This window comes from Sarcophilus harrisii, chromosome 1 (assembly GCF_902635505.1).
Source record: "Sarcophilus harrisii chromosome 1, mSarHar1.11, whole genome shotgun sequence".
Classification (NCBI taxonomy): Eukaryota; Metazoa; Chordata; class Mammalia; order Dasyuromorphia; family Dasyuridae; genus Sarcophilus; species Sarcophilus harrisii.
The window spans coordinates 297,080,210-297,107,497 of NC_045426.1; the positions used below are offsets into that span (position 1 = coordinate 297,080,210).

The 27,288-nt window shown below is 35.9% G+C and overlaps 1 protein-coding gene across 1 annotated transcript in view; it reads right to left on the reverse strand.

Annotated features, from left to right (window-relative positions):
- The window catches only part of SVEP1 (sushi, von Willebrand factor type A, EGF and pentraxin domain containing 1), a 340,179-nt gene that overhangs the window by 36,734 nt on the left and 276,157 nt on the right, over window positions 1–27,288 (reverse strand). Inside the window, exons 41-42 of the mRNA XM_031944100.1 lie at window positions 26,224–26,287; window positions 6,311–6,484 (exon numbers count right to left, since the gene is read on the reverse strand). Of these exons, the coding sequence (XP_031799960.1) occupies window positions 6,311–6,484; window positions 26,224–26,287 (238 nt within the window). The remainder of the gene's footprint in view (window positions 1–6,310; window positions 6,485–26,223; window positions 26,288–27,288) is intronic.

Here is a 27,288-nt window from a genome sequence, read left to right on the forward strand (position 1 = left end):
AAGCAAATTTGGGAGGTTTCCTAGTAGGTAAGCATAGGATCCCTGTGATATAATTCTCAGAACAATTATTTGCACACATTCTTTGCCCTGTACTTCAAATCCCAGTGGCTACAGGTTTAGAAGTCTTCTTCATCAACTGAATTATAAGGAGGAGGAAAAAAGCTGACAAATGCACAAATCATTTCTATCTAAATCTAACCAGATATTTTGAATAAAGTGATGAGCAGTCCCTTTAAAACCTAAGTGTCTGTTTCCAGGTTAAGTTAGGAGGATTGACTTATATAAGGGTATCCACTCAATTGCAAGGCTGGAACTGACTACTGTTAAGGATTCCAAAAGCAGACAAGATGTTTGTTAAAAATAGGAGGAAAATAAGTCACACTGAACTTTCAAATTAATTAAGGTATACAGTATTTGTCTGGGAAGTAAGGACTTCATTAACATTAACATACACCAAACAACATTTGGTGTCTGGCCATATACACCAAAAATAATTAATGCCACTGGTAACAATCAGTAGCAGATAGGATAAACCTACAAGACAACTAGTCCACTAATCAGCAAAAGCAGAGAAGATTAACTCAAAAATACTGAGACCAAAGGACATAACACTTCTCAAGGATTAGGGAGAGATATTTGCTTTAAAAAAAAAAAAGGCTCAAACTTAATATTCCAGACTCCTGAGAAATATCTCAGAAGGGTTCAAAGTCAGAGTGCAGGGCAAAGTTTTAGGGGAGAAAGTATCCCACAGATTTTTTTTTTATATCCCAAACACTTTGATTATTTCTTTAATTTAATATAATTGCTCTTTGCTGGATTACTCTATAATTGGTTTTAGATATGACTAATAAAGAAAACCAAAAATGAAAAAAAATTATTTTCTATGTAAGGTATTTTGGAAATGTATTCAACTGAATTGATATCACCAACCTGGTGTTATTGTGTTCTAAATTTTTTCTTATCTTGTGAAATTTGGAAAAGTAACTTTTCTTTCAGTTTGGATGCTGTTAGATAAGTTAGTTGTTAAAAAATGTAGTAAAAATGTTTGAAAATTTATAGATTTAATTGGGTATATCTAGTTTTTAAAAATATTAACTTATTGTTTTTAAAAAATGTATATATATAGCAAAGATCTCTTAAGTTATCCTTATCTATGAGGTTCCTTGAGACTTTTTACTTGAACAAGTTCATAAATTTTATCAACTCTACTGATAACATTCTAAAAACAAGTACTGAAGTATGAAAAATTGGGAACAGCCAAAGTGGGGAAATTTACTAGTTTGCTTATAGTAGAGAGTGATTTTTATCTGATGGATTATTTGATTATCACTTACGAAAATTATGAAAACCTCTAATAAATAATTTGTATTTAAGTTACATCTCTGAACAAACTTAGTAACAAGAGACCTTAGATTTAAAGATTTCAATCTTGCCTTACCTGCCAACAGGCAATAAAGATTAAAGGTTTATCAACATTTTTTCCTAGCTTTTGGCATCAACTATCATGAGTTCACTGTATGAGTGAAACTTCAGGATGTAATCATTGTTAAATTATAAATGAAGAGTGAATAAGATGTTAATCGTTAATCATTGTTAACTGTTGTTGCAATATGAGAAAAAGAATAATTGCCATTGTCTAAGTCTTTATGACTCCATTTGGAGTTTTCTTGGCAAAGATAGTAGAAACCTCTACTATTTCCTTTTCCATTTCATTTAAAGGTGAAGAAACTAAGCAAGACATGGTTAAGTGACTCTCAAGGTCACATACCAGGGACACAACTAGTCAGTAACTGACCTCAGATTTGAACTTGGAAAGATTTCTTTTTTATTCCAGGCCCAATTCATTCACCTGTTCTTAAACTGTGATTAGTAAAATTTTGCTGATTGAAGTTAAGTCTCTAGGGGCTTTAATTCAGTATTATTATAAATTTTGGATTCAGGAATGAGTGTCTGAGTTGTTATGAGGCCAATAATCCAACATTCAAGGAAAATGCTTTGTGCTGCCCAAAGGGAGTACAATCTGAGAACTGTTATGGGTAGATGTCTGTCCTTTGGGAAAGTTAAAGAGAAGACCTTAGCTTAGGCTAAGGTAAGAGCTTCCTGACTCAGTTTCCCATTGTAACATTTCCTTTCCCATCTAATTAATTCTGAGTCTAGTTTCCAATACCTTATGAATAAATGTGGAATTTTGTTGTGTGACTGATTGTTAACTATGACTTCTCAGGGATCAAATTGCCAAGGGAGTTTTGCCCCTGTTAGGGGTTTTATAATTTCATTTTATATCCTTGAAAGGATATCTTGATCTAGTATTAACAAGATCCCTCCTTTTCCTTTCATAGCAAATTTTTATAATCAGGGCAGGTGAATTGTTCCAATATTAAATTTATTAATTAATAGATTAACTCTGAGTAATTATAATATACTTTACATATGTATACATATACATATATTTTATAGAGAGAGACAGAAAGATAAGTATGAAAGCTCTTACTCTTTTAAATCTGATTTTGTAGTCAATTCCATATTCTACATAATTAGGTATATGAGTTCTTAGCTTGGCCATTCCCTTACTGTTAGCTATAAATTCACATATAAAATTAGTATCTTGAGATAGCTCATTCTTTCAGAGTGATATGGGGATAATATTCTCAAAACAGGGGAATGAAGCAAAGATATAAAAGTTTTCTAATTAGAAATTTTGAGAAATCAACAAAGATCAGACTGTATTCTTTAAGAAACACACACCTATACTGAGACATTCTTCTTTTTACCTGTTGATGGTGGAGGAGCCCCTTTCAGATCTGTACTGAGAATGAATTTATTCTAGAATATTCAAGGGAAGATATTTCTAGGGACTAGACAATTATCAGGGGTATTTGAAACTCAAGATAAGATGTTCTGATTAAATGGATATTGGGAGTGGGAGGGTTACAAGGACACTTGAGGTTATTTTATGTAAATTTGCTGAGTTTTCTTGGTCACATGTAAATCTCCCCTTTCAAATTAGTCTAGATGAGCCCTTGAAATAGTTCAATCTGCAGCTTGACTTAATTTACCTACAGAATCTATTTAACAAGATTTGTTTCCTTAGAGAGTACTCTTAGTGCCTCTTTCTCCATTGTTTAGTGCCCCTTAAGGCAGACTGTCAGTCTTTAAAAATCTCTAATTGAGAATTCCAGGATCAAAGAAGGAAATGTTACATTAAAAATCAGCATTAATGATTCCATTTTGCTTTTAGTCAGCATTTTGTAAAGTTAAGTTTCAATTCCATGTGTCACTTGATTTAGGAGGTTTCACAAGAGCAATCCCCCTCCTCACTGTGACATAACTTAAAAAATGTTACAAGAATACCCTTTTCCTTCTCACTTCAGTTTTTCCCATCCTTCTTCCACTGATGAGAAGCTAGCTGTCTCAGTCCCTATATTCTTGTGTTTCCCTTTTTTGGCTCCCTCCAAATTGTATATTAACCAAGATTTTCTGTCTTTGGTTACTGAGATTTGTTTTGCAACTGAATGCATTGCCAAGTAAATCACTGCTTGGATATAATTACTTGGTTTCTTAATTACTTAATTCCTTTAACATTGGCATTCTGATGTCCTGGCATGGACTTTTCTTCCTACCTTGTGTCCTCATTAACTATTCAAAGCTTCTAGTGGTAATCCAGTGGCCTGGTAAAAGGCTCATCCAGGAGGGGATGACAAGGTTGAGAGAAAAATAGGCAGTGGAGGAAGCAGACAGGAGTGAGAGAAGGGTGTTGTGAATAAAGGGAGAAAGAAACTAATTCAACCAAACTAAGATATTTGTAAATCTTGGGTAAAGTTAAAAAAAAAAAAATGGGTCCCTTATATATTGTGTATTTACTAAAAAGCTTTGAATCTTTACTATAGCACATATAACTTAATTTATCACAAAATAAATGTTCCTTCCTTTAATTCTCTTTCCTTCTCCTTGCAATGACTGAGTGCAATTGATTTAAGGAGGATTAAGAACAGGAATAAGCCATTTCCTTTTTCTTCTCTTCTGGGACTTTCTAAATTGGTCATAGGTGTATCATGGATCTTAGTCTCAGAAATTGTCTGCTTTTATTCCATTGTTAATTGTTCTAATGACTTGATAGAGTCTCTTCTTTCTTTTGTAATTATGGTATTGGTTTATATATTCATTGATACATCTTCTGACAAAGACTGAGATTTTATGGAAGAGCTAGAGTGCTCTGATTAGTTGTGGATACCACAACTTGATTTTAGAACAGACAGTATAGTAAAGTGTTGGGTGAAGGTATTACTTTTACAATATAAAAGCATTTGTTGAAGGAACTGGGATAGCTATCTTTAAGTATTTGAAGGATTCTGACCTAAAAGGGAGATAAGACTTGTTCTGTTTGGTTCCAGATGGTAGAAATTGGAAAAATGTGTGGAAGTACAAAGAAAGCAAATTAAAGTTGATGTAAGGAAAAATTTCTAAGAATTAGAGTTATGCAATGGAATGGGTTGTTTTGGGAAACAGTGGTTCCCTTTCCTTCATTCTCCTTCCAAGAAAACTAAATTACCACTTGTCAAAGATTGTAAAAAAGAATTATTCTTTGGGCATTGTTGGACTTAAAAAAAAAAAAAAAAGAAAAGGAAAAAGGAAGCAGTGTTATGCCAAAATTCCCTTTTAGTGTTGTGACCCAGTTTCTCCAATTGTCCTATTTAGTTATTCTGCCTTAGGTTATAACTTTTCCCTCTTAATGTTTGAGATAAAGGTTTTATAGACATTCCTTCTTAATGTTTGACAAGATAAAGGTTTATCCATTTTAGATGTCATTAGAATATCAGTAACCTCTCTCTATTAGGTTATCCCCACCTAGGTCCCTCCATTATGTCATTGTTCTTGTTATTCCATAAAAAGCTCCCTGCCCCAATACTCGGGGCTAGACTCTTTGAAATGATAGTCTTGTCTAGCCCTGGGATCAACATGGATCCATTGGTCCCAGTATTTCTCTCCATTTATAAACTACTTAATTGGTCTCTAATCTCTTGCCTTGCTCAGTTTCTTTGGCATTACAGCAGCAGCATTTAAGTACCAGATGCTATATCAGGTATTTCACCAAAAAAATAATTTTATTTGATTCTCACAATTGATGAAGTCTAGATATGGGGTACCTAAATGAAATTAGGGTTTAATTGAGGTCTAGTGGCATGTTTGGGGTACAGGAAGTCAAATAGAGTTCCCCTGCAACTCCTTTGTATTTGGCATAAGGATACAGAGTTGAATGAAGTCTAGAAGTGGCATAAGAATTCCCTATAAAAGAATTTGTAGGCCCCAAAAGCTAGATTGATAAAAGAGGTTTATTATGGGGTTTGGAAGTAAGGTTATGGGTAAGGAAATAGGTGAAGATAAAGAGATAAGGGCACTGGAAACAGGATTCCAGTAAACAGAGGGTCCTAGCATGCCAGGGCTTAAGGCTGGCATGTTTGGAACTTTTGCAAAGAGAAGATTCTAGCTTGGCTCTTTTATAATGAGAGATTTAGCTAAAGGGGGCCTGTGAGTGGAGACCCAAGTTGGCTCAGATCCAGGTGAGGCTGGGACGCCTGGATCTTCTATTGGAATTCAAAGGGACCAGGATTTGTGACTCAAAAGGTCCTGGATTGATAATGCATCAACTAGGAGGGGTTGGGAATCAGAAAGAAAGGAATAAATCAATTCTTAAAGGGACCACACCCACATCAACAACTCTGAGGTGCAGCACTCCTAGTTGCCACAAACTTGCTAGTCACTAATTCCTACTGAAATTCTATGAGCAAAATGACCCTACTTAGAAAGTTACCAATAATTCAGTCAATCTACAAATTACATGTAAAATCTTGTCTCATTCTAAAGGATATACTATCTGCTTAATATTGTATATACAAGTGTATTTGAAGTTGTAATACAAGATTTAAAATATTTTTTCTTTCTTCAGTGTTATGACATGTTCTTCAAGTGAAGTACAGAAGTTTAAGTACTCCTTTAAATTCATTAAATGACAGATAATAACCCCTCTGCCTCTGTTTACAGGGTCCTAAGAAAAATGGATATAGTGATTACCCAGTTAATCTTATCAATTCAGATATCTAACCTTGTTAATTTAGGTTTTGCACTGTTTTAAAAAAATCTGAATTAAATGATTTAAAGGTGTGCATTAATCCCATTAACAGATGAAAATAATTTCTTCTACTGGTGAGTCCATCTCTCCTTTAATTTATTAACAGAGATTTGGGATTAGGATGAAGCTATTCATGTGGAATTTCCAAACTGAATAAAATTGAATAAAAACACCAACACTCACCTTTACAGAAAGGTGTTGGGTGGCTCCAACTTCCATTTTCAGTGCATTCTGCAACTGTCTCTCCTTCTAGGTTATATCCTTTATTGCAGGAGTATATCACTCTTGGACCAGCTGTATTATTTTCATATTCAACTCTGCCATTCTTAAACTGGATGGGAGTTTCACACTTGATTTCTAGAGGGAAAGAAAATAAGTCTGTGTCAATATTCTCTTGTACAATTAACTCACAATCAACATTTGTTTTTCAACTATAATTTCAGTAAAAACTTGTATTACTTATTAATGGAAAATATTCATCAATGAGAATTTAATTATAATTTAATTTACATGAAATTTTGTTGATTGTCTAAAGATATCATTTTTTCAATGGATTTGGGTACCATGATTTCAGAGAAATAAAAAAATTTTCAAAATCATCATATCATGTGTCCAGATTTTTTTTTTTTTCCTTTTGAATGGGTATAGGGAAGGTTTAGGTATTGTTATAGGGAACTTTTAGTTTGGAATCTGCCTCCAAAAAATTCAGTTTCTTTGGCTAAGCTGTAATTAAGTATTACAAATTTGCCTGGGAGCACTTAGAGAGTAAATAATAATTCTGCTAGAAGGTGAAGAAAGTAGGATTTGAGATTAGGCCTCCTTAGACTTAAAGGCTGGTCCACTTTTGATTTTAATCAGAAAAAATTGTAGTCTCCCTCTCTCTCGATCCATTCTCTCCCCATCTCTACCATTCTCCTCAAAGGAAAAAAATGTATATGTATAATACACACACACTTACGTATATATACATTCACACACATAGATACTTCAAAATGTATTTTTAATAATGAAAGGATGCACAGAATTCAGAGAAAGATAAAGAGAAAAATCAAAGAATAACCACAAAGATGAATTAAAGATTAGAAGATAGACATATAAGGAAAACTCAAATTTATTAGACAATTAACTCTGGAGAAGCAAAAACCAAAGGTCCATGTAATGATCTTCAGTAGTATTCAGGGCTTATACTATTTATCTTTACTGGGCAGAGAAGAAAGTAGTAAATCATCTTAATTAATATTTAGGGCTAATGTCAGAAAGAATTTGGATAGTTAGTTGATGGAGTGGATAGACTGCTGGGTCTAGAGTCAGGAAGACTCATCTTCCCAATTTCAAATCTGACTTCAGACACTTACTAGCTGTGTGACCCTGGGGAAGTCATTTAATTGTTTGCCTCCATTTCTTCATCTGCAAAATGAGCTGGAAAAAGAAATAGCAAACCATTCTAATATCTTTGCCAAGAAAATCCCAAATGGGTTCATGGAGAGTTGCAAACGAGGGGGAAAAAAAAAAAAAAAAAAAAAAAAAACAGACCAAGAGGAAGAATTTCCTCATTGGTGGCTTAAATATATTTAACAACAAAATAAAATTAATGAAGGTGGGAATTTCTTCTTTAGAAGACTTAAAAATAGATTCAATTCTTATTTCTCTGTGGTAATATAAATTAGAAGAGTAGGGAATGAACCTGATGATCTTTTGTCTTCTCTGTGGCCTGAACTTGTGTGCACTGAAGTTCAGTAATCAAAAACTCCAAGGTAAGGGGGAAAAATGTAAATGTTTAGGAGTACAATAAGTTACAAGTAACAGAAGTAGGCAAGAAGGTCTTAGAAAATCACAGAATCTTAGGGCTAGAAGGAATCTTTGTGATTTTTTTAAACTAATACATTCATTTTCTAGATAAGGAAAATGAGGTCCAGATACTGCTTGCTTCTCTCCCAAATTGGGCTTGCTCAAGGAACTCTTGAAAAGGAGTCCATAACACAGAATAAGAACCTTGAAGCTGTTTCCCTAATTCTTGCCCCTGTCATCCTAGAAGACTTTTGTTCTCTTGTTTAATTTTGCTTCCCGTCTTTTTTTTTTTTTAATTTGTTGAACTGAATTATGAGCACTGAGGTGTCTTTTCCAATTCCTTACACTTCACTAAAAAATAAACAAAAAAAATGCTTTTCTTCATGTTTCAACACAATTCAGTGAAAGATTTAAGAGAAAAACACAATTCACATATCTGATTCCTCAGTCTAGTGCTTCATTCATTAAATGTGAATGGAATAGTTTAAGGTTTACTAAAATGAATCTCTGGCAGGGATGCTGAATTCTAAAGGAATTATACTATTGTTTGAAAACATTTTAAAATGGCAACATGATAAATTATTAATAAAGCAAAGTAGTAGATGTTTTTCAGTTTCATATATTTATTGCCAAAGGCATTTTGGAAGTCATCTAATTTAACTCTTTCATTTGGCAAATGAAGAAACTTAAAGCCCAAGAAGTTAAAGGATTAATGCAAGTTCATATAGGCAAAAAGTGGAAGAGGTGATTTTCAAATAGTTTGGTAAAATTTTTTTCTTGGGTTTTATTTAGCAGCTCTTATTTTTCCTTACCATTCCATGATTTTGATGTGATTGCATCAAATTCAATAAAATTTATCTATAAATTGAAATGAACCTCAAACAATTTAAAATGCTGCTGTGAATCAACATTGCCCTATATGACCAGAATCAGATGGTGCTAGCAATTACAGATAATAAACTCCTACTAGGGATGACTTATTACAGTTTGAGACAATAGAGTTGGAACTGTTGTGCCACTGTTCCCTTTTAATGTCCTGACCCAGTTTCTCTAATTGTCCCATTTAATTGTCCTCTGCCTCAGGTTATAACCTTTCCCTCTTAGTGTTTGATGAGATAAAGGTTTTATATCTTTAGGCTATAATCATTCCTTCTTAATGTTTGACAGGATAAAAGTCTATCCATTTTAGACATCATTAGAATATTAGTAACCTGTCCAGTACTTCCCTCCATTATGTCATCCTAGGTGCCTCACCCCATTAGGTTATCCCCATCCAGGTACCTCCCCCATTATGTCACTGTTCTTGTTACCTTATAAAAGACTCTTATTATCCGACATTCAGGGCTGGATTCTTTGAGACGATAGTCTGGTTGAGCCCTGGGACCAAACATGGATCATTTGGTCCCAGTAAATCTCTCCATTTAATAAACTATTAAATTGTTCTCTAATCTGTATTGCTCAGTTTCTCTGGCATTACAGAACCAAATGTCAAGTTCTTTGTTAACAACAAGCAAACAAAAAGATTTCAAGTCATTCTGTGCATTAGCAAAAAATGTGGTCTTAGAAAATTCACTTTTGCCCAGAAGCATTATGGGAAAAATACAAACACTTTTCAATGTACTTTTGCTTTTCATTGCTTATAAAATAGTCTGTAGTACTGAAACCTCTGGTGGGTTATTTATTTATTTTAAAATAAATTTAGGGAATTTCAACCAGCAAGTTTAGTTGTACTTTTGATTTTGAAATCTTGGAACTGCCAAACATGGAACTAAAATAAAAACAACTCTTCAAATTGAACTTTTTTCTTTTTAAACTATTGTGCACCTCCAAATTTCTAATTTTCAATAGTTTATAACCTTTTTCTCAGTTTAGCAGGCTGAGAAGTAGACAAATTGTTATAATCCTATCTTCATACAAGCCTTCCTGCTAACTTGAAACATGAGTGGTATTTTTCCCCTCTTTATGAATTCCTTTTCAATAATTAAGAGTGTGATTGAAGCACAAGATTGGTGACTAAATACACTTTGTGGGTAGGACTTCTTCCTAGCTTTCAAACATTGGAACTTGGGTCTGAAACAACATTTCTATATATAGTCCTTTCAGAAGCCAAAGTTGAATGGAAAAGAAATAAGAACAGAAAATAACATTGTATCTTCTGACAGGGCTGGGTAGAGAAAGCTTATTTATAATCAGCAATATCATTTGTGTGCCAAACAACTATAGCAAGTTAAAAACTTTAAAATAATTTTTCTTTTCAATAAATTAAACATGGCCACTAAGGGTACCATACAGAGGATGCTAGTTACCTGAAGAGTTATATCATATATTTCTTACAGCTAGGAATTAATGTGGTTCAGTTCATATATGATTGAAAAACATTTCAGAATTAGAAGAAGGCTTGGAATCTACCTCCATATATTCACATTGATAATGCCCAATCTCTATAAGTATTTTCTTTTTATATAGCCCTCTCTTCCTTAAAAGTACAGCTCCAGCACCATTTTCTGCAAGAAGCCCTTCCTAATTCCCGTCAATCCACTTGTGTTCTCCCTTCTAAACTATATAATTTAAATGGTTGTATACATTTGTATTTATTAAGTTTATATTTCTTCTTATATATGTGTATTTGTAATTCTAATTAGAAAGTAATCTCATTGTGAATAGATTGTTTCTTTCTTTTTACTTATTTCCTGAGCACTTAGAATAATGCTGGACCATCTTAGCTCCTTAATAAATACTTGTTGATTGAATGAAAAAGAGTTCCCACTATAATAAACTGAAAAAATAGTACCCAGCCATTGCTTGAAGATCTTCAGTAAGAAAGATCCCACTACTTCCTAAGACAAATCATTCAATGTTTAAGTCATAGACAATTTTCTTCATATCAAATTTAAATTTGCCTTTCCCATCAACCATTGTTTCTACTTTTTCCCTCTCAGGCCAAGCAGAGCAAGTCTTAATTTTTTTTTTCTTTCTACAACATATCACTGCTTTCCAAATACTTAAAGATAAATAGCATGTTTTCCCTGACACATTACCAATTCCTTCTATTGATCCTCATATAACATGGACTAATTTTATATAAAGGGCATCTAGGTGGCATAGTGGATAGAGAGCTATACCAGTCAGGAAGATTTTGGTTCACATTATACCATTCCAGCTGTGTGATCGAGTTTGTCTCAGTTCCTTATCTGTAAAATGAGCTGGAGAAAAATATAGCAAACAACTTCAGTGTTTTTACCAAGAAAACCCCAAATGGGGTTACAATGAGTTGTAGTTGTACATAAAAGTGAGATCCAAAGGATGAATGAAGTAACTTGCTTATTTTCTGATGTTATAAATTATTTTTTAAAGTCAAAAACTGCAATGTGTTGAGTTGACAAGGCACAAGGAAAGGATGCTGGCTGCTCAACTTTAAAGTTTTTACTTTCTTCCCTTATGTATTTCACATGGATGACTTCCCATAACCTTTCTATAAAGCAGCGTTGGAAGGAAGCTCTTAGGAAGCTCTTAGGACCATGACTCCTTACCCTAATCATTGTGTCTCTTTTTCTTGCTTCACTTTTCTCTTCTTCTCTTACCTTTTATCAGACAGAGAAAGAAAGAACCAGAGAGTTTAAAGAGAGAGATGGTGCTGGGTCTTATTGGGAAATAGGATGAAACCATAATAAATAAGTGAGCAATTCTTCATTGTTCTAAACTTAGTCATCTAAACTTTGCATGTACTTTTGCTTTATTTTCTCTTAGATTATGTAGCAAAGTTCTATTTCAACTCTCAGTACATTTGATGGCAGAAGAGTTTTCACTATTCACTTTGGCCACTAGAATGAGGGAATTAAATCTCTCTTGGAATTGAGGGTGGTAGTTACCCCATTTGAAGGAAACAGGGTGGAAAATATATTAGAGAATAAGGAAACTTATAAGGAATAGCCTGGGATTTTATTTTGAATTCTGTCCCTTTAACTTTTGAAGCAATTCTCTATATCATACAATGGTTGGAAGATTAGGAAGGAGTTTGTGGAAGTTTTGTCTGAGATCACAATGGCATGCATTAGGAAATTACCTGGAACCCGTGGAAAGAAAAAATGACAATTCTTGAGTGTTAAAAGCTACGTCAGTGACCATTGACTGGAATGTCTGGAAAGATTGACATATCTCTTTCAAAAGGTATTCTGCAACATCATACATCTGCTAGCCAATTCATGCTAACTAAAATTACTTTTGGGGTTAATTGTGTCAACTGAACTGGAAACCGGGCTCTTTCTTACATGTGGGAGACTGGAACCAAACAAAGTGGGCTAGACAAGAGAATCAGGAATCAAATAGAAGGTTTAACTTCAAAGTGAAGGAAACAACTTGCAAACAAGGATACGTGTGCCAAAGCCCCACCTCTAGTAAGGATGGGAGAGTGGGAAGATCTCAATATTTATAGTTTTGCCTTTGTGGTGACCTGTAGCCCTCACTATGAGGGGTAAAGCAACAATGTGAGAAGTTTGATGCATAGCAGGACTCCATGACCAGAAACAATTCTGGGATTTTACTATGGTTGAAATCATCGCAAAGGATTGTTGTTATGCCAAGCTCACAATACAACTTACTTGTTGGGCCTTAAGCTCTAGAAAATAGGATGTCTCCTAGTAGCTTGACAAATGACATCCCCTATGGTTGTGCTGCCACTACATCCTCTAGTTTTCTGGAGTTTTCAGTTATTAGGACCTTTCTCCTACCCTCCCCCTAAGGTGAAGACAGCACAAGGCTTCCTTCCTCATTTTTGACTCTTCTTCTTTCTGATAGCAGTACCCCATCACCATAGTTTTTAAAAAGGGAATTTAATATCAAGCATCACTGAGGAAACGTAGTTATTGATGGACAGGGAGGAGTAGTATAGTACTGGTGATCTGGAATTTCATAAAGGAAAAAATCTGTTATCGTTTAATATAGGTTTCTAGAGTGTATTATTTCACCAAATGGACATAATGCTTAACAAGGGAAAGGGGGACCAAAATTAAAAGTAGCATGGGTTTTGAGGAGCATTTAGTCAGGACTACTCACCACTCTGGAACTAAATGATGTCTGTTCTTTTCCTCAGGGAAAGATTGTATAAAATCTCAATGATGAGTGTGTCAGCATTGAACAGTGATATGGAATTAAACTAGGCCCCTTCCTGTTTCTCTGCTGGACTAACTGCTGCTTTTCACTGTTGAAATGATATTGTACTCTTTCAGAGAGGATACAAGTTCTTAGCCTGGTATTTCTATTTAATTTCTTTGCTAAGTTCTGTGTGCTTTACTTCTGAGGAAGCAGATGGCAACAAGGAGAAAGAGGTGGATCTTTTCTTTCATTGGTGTTCTCTTCCAGGAAGCAGATGACAGGAAAGAGAAAAGTAAAGCTTCAGGTTCTAAGGTCTTTTCATAGATCAGTCATCGTAGTACAATGCTGGGCCACTTCAGTGAAAGATATTCCTTCTGTTCATGGTGATTAACAAAATCCTTATTTCTGCTGGCTAGGCCATAGCAAGACTATTTGTCAAGCAATCCAAAAGTAACCCTGATAAGGGTTTCCCCACCATAAGTTCCAGAGTTCTCCTCTCAAATTAGCATCTGGAAAACAGGACCCCATAGCCATCTTTATTCTGAGGAAGTGCTTTGTCTCTGTGTGTTACTTTCTTGGCATTTTTTTTTTTACTGATATGTTTCTCATTGATCTTTTAATTAGCAAAACTGCAAAATCTAAAAAGGGAATCTTATTATATACCCAGAAAAGGGGATAGGATACCATATCCAGCAAGAGCCCATGCAAATTAAGATAATCATTGTACTCAAACTAGAAGAATGCAATCTAAAGTGGGGGATGGATGACTGCAGAGGAACTGAGACCCAGAATTTTTTATTGATGGTACATGGGGCTTATTGTCTGGGAGAGATGCATTTGACCAGAGAAGAAAAAGATGAGAGGTCATAATTTGTTTAAAAAATAAAGGGAACTTTGGGAGTTAAAATCAGTCTTGAAAATCACAGAATCATGCAAGGTTCAACTTAGAAATGACTGGAGATATCATTTAATTAATTACTCTCATTTTTCATGTGACATCCAAAGAGATGATTAGGATAGTTATACCAGAGGAGCCTTAGTGATGGGGGTGAACCCTGAAACTGTGTCCCTTTAATCTGCAAAAGAAGGGAGATTCGGGATCTCAGGCCCTCCCCAAATTAAGTGGTCTCATTCAGTTGGAGATCTTAGCCTGATAATCCTACTGAGTGGCTCAAAACTCCAAGATAAATAATTTCTTTTCAACTGGAAATCTAGACCTGAGGCATTGACAACACTGAGTGAAATATTCAATTTTGAAGGAAAGCCCAAGCCTCAGACTGCTAATAAAAGATAACCCTGAACCCCGAATATGTGCAGAAGTCCTAAGCAGGATTATGCTTGTCAAGGAAGCTGCTTTGGCAAAACTGTCTGCCAGGGCTTTTGCCCACTGTGGTGATATTCTCTTCTCAGTGTTAATTTTTGTTGCCTTTCTGAGATAGGACCTTGTCACTAAGTTAGGAGTCACTTCATCTAACCCCTCATTTTATAGATGAGGAAACTGAGGGCCACAGAAGGGAATATGATCAGAATCCCACAGGTAGGAAGAAGCAGAGCCAGTATTTAAAACCAGGTCATGATTCCAAATCCAATACCCTCAGTTTGATGACAGAACACTGAAAAAAATAACTGTTAATTAAGTTAGCATTGATTATCCTGTTTATTTATTTTAACTTATATAGTCTAATTCAAATAGCTTTTAAATAAAGAGGCATATAATCACTGTAGTAAGAGATTCCATTTGTCATTTCTGCAGCACTAAACTCCTGTGCATCTGAGCTGAGCTTTTGCAGAGATGAACTGTCATGGTCAATTTCTCATTTTGTGGTAGTCTGAGTTTCCTTTTGTGGTAGCCTAAGTTAACGTTCAACACATGTTTACCAAGAGTGCCTCACCTTCTTGCTAGCTCAATAATTCCATAGTTACCAGCTATACTTGATGTAATACTATAGCCAATCAAATAATTTAATGATTGCTGTGCCCCGAAACACCCTGTAACACTCGACACATCCACCAACCCAATATTATAAATCACTGAATTTCCTTATACCAATCTTGGTCAAACCCCAATCAGAAATTAATCAAAATGTTATTAAAATGCTCTCTAAACACTTCAATTTGTCCTTCATTACTGAGAAGCCCTGTATCCCTTTAATTGACAATGACTAGCTTTGCTACTACATCAATCATATTCAAGACTTTATGCCTCCATTTCTTTTTATTGCATATTTTTATTGTAACAGGACATCAATAGGCCATTTTATATTACCAACAATATCTGGAGGGTGAGGAGGATTAAAAATGTCTTCAGTAGTGTATTTATAATGAGAAAAGGAAATAAGCTAGTTTTGTTGTTGAGAGTCAGGGCTAGCAGATATCGTGAGTGCTGTCTCGGTGTACAAAAACCCAACAAAACCCAAAACATTGAAGAAAAAGTGGATATGTACAAGAATTGCTCTCTGTGCTGTAGCCAAATTGGACTATTAGCTATCTCTGGAATTCCTTCCCTGTTCTACCTCCATACAATTAACCAAGCCTTCTATTGGCTGCAATATTCTCCCTTTCAAAATCCCATCTCCCATTTATTACTTTTCATTTTCTCCTTATGCTGGGAACTGGATATTTTGGGGTCATAGCTACCCTCCCTTCCTTGACATTAGAACTGGGAGAATTGAGTTAGGAAAAACCTTGGAGCTCTAATCACCTTTACATACCATCATGTCATAAACGCCAAGTGCATTATCTCCATTCTTGCTAGGATAATTTCCCCTCTGTCTGAGCATTGTCCCTCATCTCATTGTCTCCTGTCCTTGACCTTCTTATCTTGACCCCTATCCTGTCAGGATTAAGTTAGGATCCTTTCTTGGTATGGCTTCTCCACCCACCCAGTGTCCTTGCACCCCTTATCTGCCTTTGTTTCCCCTATAAAATTGCATACTCAGATTATGTATTCTGTTTGCAAACCCTAATTAGCTAAAACCCTATATAAATTCTCTGCCTCAGTTTATCTGGGCCGAATGCTTTGGACAAGAACCCATTCAGTAGACTAGCCTAAACTCTCCATGTTAAAGATTAAAAACCAATCTCTATCTGCCTTAGTTTCTCAGGTATTACACTCAAATTTACACATCTTTATAATTGGAGACTGTCCTCTGATAGGAAAAAAAGGGAAAAAAAAAAAAACAAAAAAACTCTAGCTCCTTTCCTCTTTCTGGAGCAGTAAAAGCCAGGAGGAATTTTTAAGGTATTTTAAAATTTTTTCTAGAACCTTTTGTGAAGAAGGGACCTTGTTCTTATCCTTCTACCACAAATTGTACTAATGATAAAAAGAAAACAAAATCCATGAGCATCCTATAAAATAGTATTTCCATATAAGGATAAAGATTAGAGAAAGGTCACCTCAATTGACTTAGTTGTACAAAATAAGATACTAAACCATTGAACTGATAAACTAATAAAAATCAACCACAAACAAGAACTGGGTGAAAGGTAACTTCAAGCAATGAGTGAGCATGCTTAATGAATAATTTCTCCTCCCCAAAGGAGGAGTTTTCTGCCATTTTTGAACATGGATTATATGATGTAGAACAGTTTATCAAGGAGAAACATGCAATAGGTGGGGTAGGAAGTTTAACTCCTCCATTCCCAGACAATGGGATGAAAACGGAGGGACCTTATGCTTCAGGTTAGGAAATAAAGGACTGATTCCTGTGTCTATTAGTGCAGATCTGCTCCTGGATGGATTGCCAACTTCTTGCAAGCACCATAAATAAACCAACTTACTTCATACTCTTCTGAGTCCTTTTTATCTTTGTAGCATATGTCTAACAATATCTAATATTTATTATAGTACTTGATAATTTGTAAAGTGCTTTGCAGATATATTATTTCATTTGATCCTCACAACAACTCAATATTATTAGTGTCAGGTAATACCTGGTAGGTACTATTATTATCATCTTTTATTTTACAAAGAAAAATAAGGTTGAAGGGTTAATAACTTTACCCAGTCATATAGATAATTATCTGTGGATAGAGTTGGAATTGGAGTCTCTCTTGATTTCAAGTGTTGCACTTGTTATCTATGGCACTACAATTTTTTTCGTTCCCCATCCAACTTAATTCTAATCTCGCAAATCCATTCTTTAACTTTGTAACTTAGTGTGCCTCTATGGAAAGAAATGGGACAGAATTGAAGTAGATTGAGAACAATTAGGAAGACTTTACCAAAGCCTTGTCATGATGCCAGAAAGGGTCAACTCTTTGTGTACCTCCAACAAGAAACTGCAGACTGATCCACTACTTCCCAGAAGATCTAAGATCAACCTCCATGAACTCCTCATAATTTCCAGTTCAACACTGGTAACTATGACCCACCTGGATAAAAAACTTAAGTATTCTTAGAATTGGAAGTAACTGCAGAATCTATTTGGTCCTCTTATTTCAAAAGAACTTCATGAAATGAGGGATTTTCTCCAGCTTTTAAAAGTAGTTTGCATACTGTTTATTGTGGTTGACCTAGTTATTGGGGAAGACTAAAATTTCTATATTTAAAGGCCTAAAGAATCAGCAATGCTCATTAAAATAGAATCTAGTGCATTTGAATAAAACTGTGAACATTGTTTAATAAAATTTATCCAAGGCTTGCTATTTCAAGGAGCACAAACATAGGAATCAATTTCTTATGTCATTATTGTTTGCATTAAATGTATTGCAAAGTAAACCTAGCCTCTTGCTCATTTCCTTTTCATTCTGATTTTGGAGTTTCTGGTGACTTCAGTTTAAAAAGCCACCCAACATGTTCAAAGTTATAGAATGGGATGGGAAGGGATGAGATAAAATAGGAGAGGATGGAATGGGATAGAATAAAATGAAATGAAATAAAATAGGATGGAATACAATGGAATGGAATTGAATGAGATAAGATAAGTTAGAATACAAGGGGATGGGATAGGATGGCATGGATTAGAAAAAAAAAAGAAGCAGCTGTTTTAAAGCTGGACAAGACTGGAAGCAGTCAGGTTTAGGGAAAGGATCACTGGCCAGGGACATGACAAAGGCAGTGTGGTATAATATATAAAAAGCAATGGATTTGGGGGCAGCTAGATGGCAAAGTAGATAAAGCACCAGTCCTGAAGTCTGGTGGACCAGAGTTAAAATCCAGCTTCAGACACTTAATTATTAGCTGTGAGACCCTGGGTAAGTCAGTTAACACCAATTATCTAGCAAAAAAAAAAAGAATAAATAAAAAATCAATAAATTTGGAGTTCAGATCCTTTTGGATGCTATTTATGTGTTTGTGAGTAGTCCTCTTATACTTGCTTGTATTTATCTAGAAATCTATATAGAATAAAATGAGAGTATTAGACTGCTGTGCCACAGTTCCCTTCTAATTGTCCTGCCTCACTTTCCCTTAATTGTTCTGCCTCAATCCCCTCGGTTGCAACACCATCCTTCCCTCCTAATCATTAGAACTGATATAATTTAGGTTGGCTGTGCTAAGATTATAAACTGTAAATGTTTAATCCAGATAAGGAGAAAGATCTTTTATCTTAGACATCCTGACCTCAGACCTTCCCTATTTATCAGAATGTCTGGTGCCTCCCCCCATTCTGTCATTGTTCTTCTTGATCCCAACTTATCAGAATGTCTGGTGCCTCCCCCCTGCCTGTTAGAACTGGATTGATAGTCTGTTCCTGCTCTCAGTGCTCTGACTCTGCCCCTGCCTTGATCTACCCCAGTAGCTTGGAGGTTCATGGGAACCTCACATTCCCTGCTGGATACTTTGCCCTGGGGGCAACATACCCCCAGCACAATCTCTCCTTCTCAAATAAATATTAAAAACTCTCCAATCTCTATCTTGCTTCAGTTTCTCTGGCCTTACATGTGAAGTCTTCTCAGTGAGAGATATGAGAGAGAAATGAGAGCAGGATTAGAGATTAGAGACCCATGGGTCTCCACCTGGAAGCCTTGGGCTACTGAAATCTGGGGTTTTTGTTGGAGAGGCTAGCCCTAGTTTATTCCAGAATCCCCACGAAGAACTACAGTCTTCAGCCTCAGAGTAAGTCTGGTGCCTTAGGGTATAATATGATCTGTTTACCTGTTTTGTCTATCTGTGCTAGCTTCTGGATTCTCAGAATAATAAAATGCCAATGGGTATTAAATTCTGAGAATGGTATCAACAGGATGCTGGATGATACCATCTGTTTTAGGTGTCTTCTAAGACGCATCTGATTTGAAACTGATTCTGAGTGCCTTTTGGTACTCTCTGGTTGTCTCTGGGCATTCTCTGTGAAGGCAGAAAAGTGTACCAAACTGGAGCTTGGAAGCTTAGAAAAGCTCCATTTGGATTCTGAGAGGAAAGACTCTCGAGCTAAAACAAACTTCCCTCAGGGGCTATTCCTGGGGAAAAGCCCCTAGTCTCCATGTTAAATGTTTTGTTTAATGTTGTTATTGTATAGTCTATGTCTGTGTGATTTGTGTTCTGTGTTCTGTGTGACTTGTCTGTCTGTTTTGTTGCTTAAAGAGCTTTGCTAAAAGTTTAAGAACAATGATTAAGAATTGGTCATTTCAATATTGTAACTGTGCTTAGAATAAAAATTTCTTGTGGTTTTTAACTTCTTAGTATTTATTACTAAAAAGGAAAAAAAAATTGGCTATTTTAAGACTGGAAGAAAAGCAGACTGCTAGTTAGATAGTGTAATATTCTCCTCTAAAATATAATGTTCTTTGGGAGCAGGTTTCTTTTCAGTTCAAATAATCACCGCAAATGCAGCCAGGAGTTAAAGTCCAAATCCTTTACTGTCTCCCTCAAAGTCTTGTCTCCTTCACTTGGGGGCTCGGCTAGTTTTTCTGGAGGCTATCTCTCTCCTTAGTTCTGAGAGGCCTGCCTTTGGCTTCTGAATATCCCGGACTGAATCCTGAGGCTCAGAGCTTCTAGTCAGCTTCTGTGTCTGGCCCTGAGAGCTTCTTATATGCTGTACACTGAATACACACCAATCATTATATCACTAGGAAACCATTATTTGTTGTAGGATTAAATCAATGCTAAACTAGATTTAACCACTGTCTCCTCAATTCCACTTAGTACCTTGTAAGAATCCTAACATCTCCCGCTTTCTTTTGATTTAGAACATAGGTGGTCATGACCTCTCTGACTTCTCAAGGAGGTGAGAACCCCCCAAAAGAAGGTGATCATGCCTTCCCTGACTGCTCAAAAAAAGGAGTGAAAACACCATAGAAAGAGGTGATCACACCCTCCCTGACATCTCAGGAAGGGAGATGAAAACACCAAAGGATATGGGAAATCAAATCAGATTAGCGGGTTTCTGAAGGGGCTTACTCTTAAAATAGGTATACATAAATCCATCAAATGGGAGGTATTACACATAATTACATAAATTACATAAGCACATAGTAATATAGGCTAGTAGTGATGTAACAAATAGTACGAGTCACTATGAGAATTTATACATGTCCATAAGTCCTAGAAATAGTCCAAAAGGAATCTATTGTCTATTACTTCATGTGCCAGGAATCCAATAATTCCTGCAAGTTTTGAAGTCCCGCAATAGTCTCATCAACAATTTTTTCATTTCAAGGAATCCAATGATTCTTGCTGGTTTTCAAGTCCTGCAACAGTCTCATCTTGTGTTAGGGAATCCAATGATTCCTGCAGATTTTGTTCTTATGTCTTTGCCTTTGTTCCAAGGTTTTTCTCTTTTTCTGTTTTTCTCCAGATGCTCGTGGCCACCCATCTGTTTCCTTCTCCATCTGTAGGAATACAAGTAAACCCTTTCTCCCAAGCAGTTAAACTATCTAATTCTCTTCTATTTACCACTTTCTAGATCTCTCCTCATCACCTGCCAATTACATTGGAGCTGCTCATTATATTGGAGCCGCTCTCACTGGACACTGTCCTTCTGTTCGGTTAAAAAGCCTGTATTCTCCCCAGTTGTAATCCCTTTCTGCCATCCGATTACTTTTTGGATGACTGATCATGTAATCCCTTTCTGCCGTGTGATTGCTTTTTGGCTGATAGATCACATCAGAGTCCTGACCTTCTAAAGACTCTCTGGGTGTAACCTCGGCTGCTATCATGCCCCACCTGGGCTCCTGAAGCTGGGCCCCACCTCTCATTTCCCTGGGTCAATCTATATTCTGAGGCTCAGTGGAAGCCCTTGTGGCATTTTGGACATGGGTTTTAGGTCTTCTCTCACCCTGTCTTCTCACTCTATTTTTTTGCCTACACTGAGCTCTAAGATGTCCAACTTTTCCACATTGAAAACATCGCCGACTCTTTCTAGGAGTCACTTGCCAAGAAGGACTCTGTCTTCCCATGTTTATCATAGTCTGGGTATAATAAGCATTTGTGCCCACTGTGGCATAGCATCCCATGAGCTCCTCTAAAGGAGCATCTTTGTATAGTCCCCATATAAATTTTCTGCAAACTTCATTGACATTTTCCTTAGCCAGTTGTCTTATAATTTTTGTAGCTACATTTTCTTCAATAGTTCTTGTGATAGCTGTCTGCAAATGTCCCACAAGATCCACAAAGGGTTCATTGGGACCTTGCTCTATTTTTGTGAAGGCTTTACCTTCATCTTTCCCTGGGAGGGAACCCCAAGCTTTTATTGCAGCAGTAGAAATTTGCTCATATTATGGGATAATTAATCTGTGCTGAATTCTCTGCATATTGACCTTCACCTGCTAGTTGGTCAAAGGTGACTTGTATATTAACTCCTGTTTGCCTATTGCATTGGGCTTGAATCCTACATAATTCACAATACTCCAAAAGCCACAACAAGTTTTGTCCAGATTCTATGGATTTCCAATCGTTAGGGGTTAGGATTTCATAAACCAAATTATCTAGTACCATCTTAACATAATATAATGTAGCCCCATAAAGAGTGCAACCCTTTTTCAAATCCTTAATTTTTTCCAGATCAAAAGGAGTGTATCTTCTCCTTTTTTGACCTGAAGAATCAAGCTCTTTTAAATCAGATATATCCTGCCCTTCTTCCTTAGCCTTAAGCAGTGCTTTTTGTAATCTTGTCATAGGCTTCTTCATAGATGGTGCCGATTGCATCAGTGCGTCTCCTCCTCCTCCTTCTCCCTCCACCCATGAAGGGTTAATTGAGGGAAGTAGGTCAAGGGATGGGGAATGACTTGATTTCTCAAGGCTGTGAAGCATCACACTCAAAATTATACTTAACTCCATTTTTATCTGACTCTTCATCCTTTTCACCTAGTTTATTTGAATTCTCCCCCTCCTGCTCTTTCTTCTTTTTCCTTATTCTATAACTTATATAATTTCCTAAAGCCAGTTGCATTGAGTTATATGTATTAAGTGTGTCTTTGGAAATTGAGTCAGGTCCATTTTCATTGTAGAATTGACATAGTTGCTCTCCTACTAATTTCCACTCATTTGGATCCAATTATTTTTCTTTAGAGAATCATGATGTGTACTGTACAGTTTTTAAAAGATCAATGATCTACTCCCAAATTATTAATCAAATCTTGGCTTTTCATAAGTCTGATAATGCTCTCTACACATTTTCCTTGAATTGGAAAAGAAGGCTATTTTCTAAACATCTGTCCCCTTTTAGCTGAAATACTATTTTAGCTCCTTAACAAAGTTTCCTTGTTGTACTCACCCTAATTTCTGGGTCACAGAGGAAGATTCTTGGTCCCACATTCAAGCACAAAAATGTAGTGTTCTTCTCTAAAATGTAATCTTCTCTGGGAGCAGGTTTCTTGGGGGGCTTCTGGAGGCAGCTTTAGTTTCAGTTCAGTGTAATCACCCCAAATGCATCCAGGAGTTAAAGTCCAAATCCTTTATTGTCTCCTTCAAAGTCTTGTCTCCTTCACTTGGGGTTTGGCTAGTTTTTCTGGAGACCTATCTCTCTCTTTGTTTCTGAGTGGCCTGCCTTCTCTGGCTTCTGAATATCCTGAACTGAATCCTGAGGCTCAGAGCTCCTAGTCAGCTTCTGTGTCTGACCCTGAGAGTTTCTTGCTTATATGCTGTACACTGAATACACACCAATCATTATATCATAGGAAACCATTATTTGTTGTAGGATTAAATCAATGCTAAACTAGATTTAACCACTGTCTCCTCAATTCTACTTACTTAGCACCTAGTAAGAATCCTACCAAGAGAGGAGGGAAAAAGCAATAAGATTTAAGTTTGACCTGGGCTGGTTAATAAAAGCTCTAGAGATAAGAGAGATGCTAATTGTTGTGAGAACACTCAGGAAGAAGAAAGAAAAAAACTTTTAAAAACTGTATTTGGTTTGATTCAGTTTATGTTACCTTCTGAAACAAATTGGGTAATTTGTTAACATTATAAGTTATGCTTTAAATCCAGCTCTGCTAGACATTTGGGTTTTTATGGAGTTATTTAGCTATTCACTGTATTGTGAATCTTAAAGGTTTTGACAGGAAAGGACAGGAGAATGAAGGTGATTAAGAGAGAAGGGGAGAGAAACTATTGGGAAGGTATTTGGGAGGAGAGAGAGGTTAGGTGGGGGAGGAAGAAACGGGAGGAAATCTTTTGTCCAGGAGTGCAGTTTAGCTTACCTTCTTCTCTCTGGCTGCCCGTGGCTGTCTTTTTGGAGGTGGAATGGAGGAAGGGCAGCCACGTGAAATCCCCTTCCCCCAATTAAGCCTGATATAGAAGGGTGGCCTTGCCCCCTTCCCTGAAATGTGTTCCAGCCTTTTTTTTAAAATCAAGTTGTTGATGAAAAGAGCAAACTGTGATTTAAAGAGACAGACCTACTTTTAAAGTTAATTGACTGAATATTTGTTTCTTTAGATACATAATGGTTTCCTTGGTCCTGTTGAAATTATTGCTCTTTCTTCAAGCTTCATTTAAGTTGTCAATTTCTCCCAGTAGTCTTTTCCATCCCCACTTCACCCCCCACCCCCACCCCAATCTCCAGTGATAGGCAACCTACAAATTTCCATTTGTGAAATGTTTTTGTTTTTGTTTTTGATTCAGAGTTGATTTTACTTATATATATATATAGGCAAGGAAAACACGACAGGTCATTGACCGAGACTCTGAAGCTTGACATATTGATGACAACTATAGAACATTCATCTTTATATAGGAATGCCTATCCCTGAATGAGCCACTAAATCATTTTCTTTCTTTCTTTTTGTTATTATTATAGCTTTTTATTTTTAAAACATATGCATGGGTAATTTTTCAACATTACCCTTGCAAAACCTTCTATTCCAACTTTTCCCCTCTTTCCCTCCACTCCCTCCCCTAGATGGCAGGTAAATATGTTAAAGTACATATTAAATCCAATATATGTATACATATTTATACAGTTATCTTGCTGCACAAGAAAAATTGGATCTAGGAAAGAAAAAAACCTGAGAAGGAAAACAAAAATGCAAACAAACAATAACAGAATGAGTGGAAATGTTATGTTGTGGTCCACACTCATTTCCCATAGTTCTCTCTCTGTGTGTAGCTGACTCTTCATTACTGAACAATTGGTATGAATCATCTCAATGGTGAAGAGAGCCATGTCAGTCAGAATTGATCATCATATAGTATTGTTGAAGTATTTAATGATCTCATGGTTCTGTTCATTTCACTTAGCATCAGTACATGTAAGTCTCTTTAAGCCACTCTGAAATCATCTTGTTGGTCATTTCTTACAGAACAATAACATTCCATAACATTCATATACTACAATTTATTCAGTCATTCTCCAATTGATGGGTATCCAAGCAGTTTCCAGTTTCTTGCCACTACAAAAAGGGCTGCCACAAACATTTTTGCACATGGGTCCCTTTCCCTTCTTTAAGATCTCTTTGGAATATAAGCCCAGTAGTAATACTGCTGGATCAAAGAGTTGCACAGTTTGATAACTTTTTGAGCATAGTCCCAAACTGCTGTCCAGAATGGTTGGATTCGTTCACAATTCCACCAACAATATATCAGTATCCCAGTTTTCCCACATCCTCTCCAATATTCATCATTATCTTTTCCTGTCATCTTAGCCAATCTGAGAGGTGTGCAGTGGTATTTCAGAGTTACCTTAATTTGCATTTCTCTTTGCAATAGTGATTTGGAGCACCTTTTGATATGACCAGAAATAATTTCAATTTCTTCATCTGAAAATTGTCTGTTCATATACTTTTACCTTTTATCAGTTGGAGAATGGCTTGATTTCTTATAAATTTGAGTCAATTCTCCATATAATTTGGAAATGAAGCCTTTACACTGGACCATTTTATATGGAGTAGGGAACCATGATTAGGATATCCCTAATCATGAGGAAAAGTTTAACAAAACAACTCCCTAGAGTGTAAGGAATTTTTTTTTTTTTCTATGCTTGGCACATAGTGAGCTCTTAATGTGACTTGTTAAATGAATGAGAAAGGCCTTGCAGCTCTGCAAAATATATAGCTCAATTATTTTCTAGAACCATGATTGTGGAGAAAGACTGCTAAAAGTTTAACAAAACAACTCCCTAGAGTGTAAGGAATTTTTTTTTTCTATGCTTGGCACATAGTGAGCTCTTAATGTGACTTGTTAAATGAATGAGAAAGGCCTTGCAGCTCTGCAAAATATATAGCTCAATTATTTTCTAGAACTATGATTGTGGAGAAAGACTGCTAAAGAAACACCAATATTTTTAATATGGTAAAAATACAAATCAAGGTTTTTTTGTTCATTAGTCATGTCCAACTTTTCATGACCTTATTTTGGATTTTCTTGGCAAAGAAACTAGAGTAGGTTGCCAATTTCTTCTCTAGCTCATTTGAACTCAGGTCCTTTTGATTTCAGACATCAAGCTCTATCCACTGCACCACCTAACTGCTCCTACAAATCATACAGGGAACTTTATCTGTGTCACAAAGTATAACTAAAATAATTAAAGCACATAAAATAGTACTATTAAACATAAAAAGAAGAGATATAGTAGAAAACTTGAGTTATCTTCCCACTTTCTATTGATCACCACTATAAAAGCATCTTAATTTATCAACTTGATTTAAAGTAATAATAGTAATAATAATAAAAGCTATTATATATTCTAAAGAAGGACTAAGTAGAGTTCATGATTCTGAATGTGACAGAAATCTTTGTAGTTTGCCTAATTTGTAAAAGGCATGACAGCCTTCTCCAATATACAGCCCAAGTGCTAAAGTGGATCCTCAGGATCCAAGGAAAGAAGATGATTTTCAAAACTCACTTTTGCAAATAGCTGCTGCTCCACTCCATTGTTTATTTTCCTGGCAGACACGTTCAGGGTCACCCTATGAAGCAAAGTAGAAAGTCACTAAAAGGAAAAAACAACAGTAGATCTGTAGGAAGAAAACATTTAAGCACATTGCTCAGTCACATCCTCTTTTTGTGACTCCCTTTGGGGTTTTCTTTGCAAAGATACTGGAGAGGTTTGCCATTTCCTTCTCATTTTTACAGGTAAGGAAACTGGGTTAAATGACTTATCCAGGGTCACATAGCTAGTAAGTGTTTGAGGTCAAATTTGAACTCAGGTTGTTCTGAAATCAGGGCTAGTGTTCAATACACTCTGTGTCACCTGCCTTATATAATGGGTAGAAAATAGTTCTGAGATTGTGCCATTGCAACTTAGTTGGTACCAAAATTGATTATAAGAAGTAAGGGGTAGGGTTAAGACTTTAAGAATCCTTCACTAGAATGCTTCTTAATTAGAGACCTGAAGTGAAAATTCAGGGTAAGTGATGAATTTATGGGTTCCTGGGGTTGGCAAAGAAAGCTTAAAGTATGGATAAAAATTACTCCCTAAGGCAAATACTCGTGGTGTTTTTCTTTCTATCTCCTTCCCCATGCTACATGGTGTCTAACTATATACTCTCCAAACTCTATTTCATATTTACCATTCCTGTATCCTCTTCTAAATAAACCAATCTTTTGCCAAAGAAAATGGCCATTGTAAATTTATCACAGAACTGAACTCCAACATTTGATGCAAATTATTCTCCAAAATCTCATTATTAGGTGCCTGACCCTCAATCTCATCATTTAGTGCTGAACCTCAAACACATCATAAGGAACTTTCTTCACCTTCACAAGCCATATTTATGTGTCTTTTTTTTTTTTTTTAAATAGAGTATTGAAGAAGTCCACAAAGATCCTTCAGATATATGCCTTAATAATCACTGTATAACAATGTTGTCAGTATGCTTGCCCAAACTAGTCCTCTCTCTATCCTCAATTTATAATTCATCATTAATACATTGTGGGCTGGCAAACTAGAGCATTATAAAATAGGAAT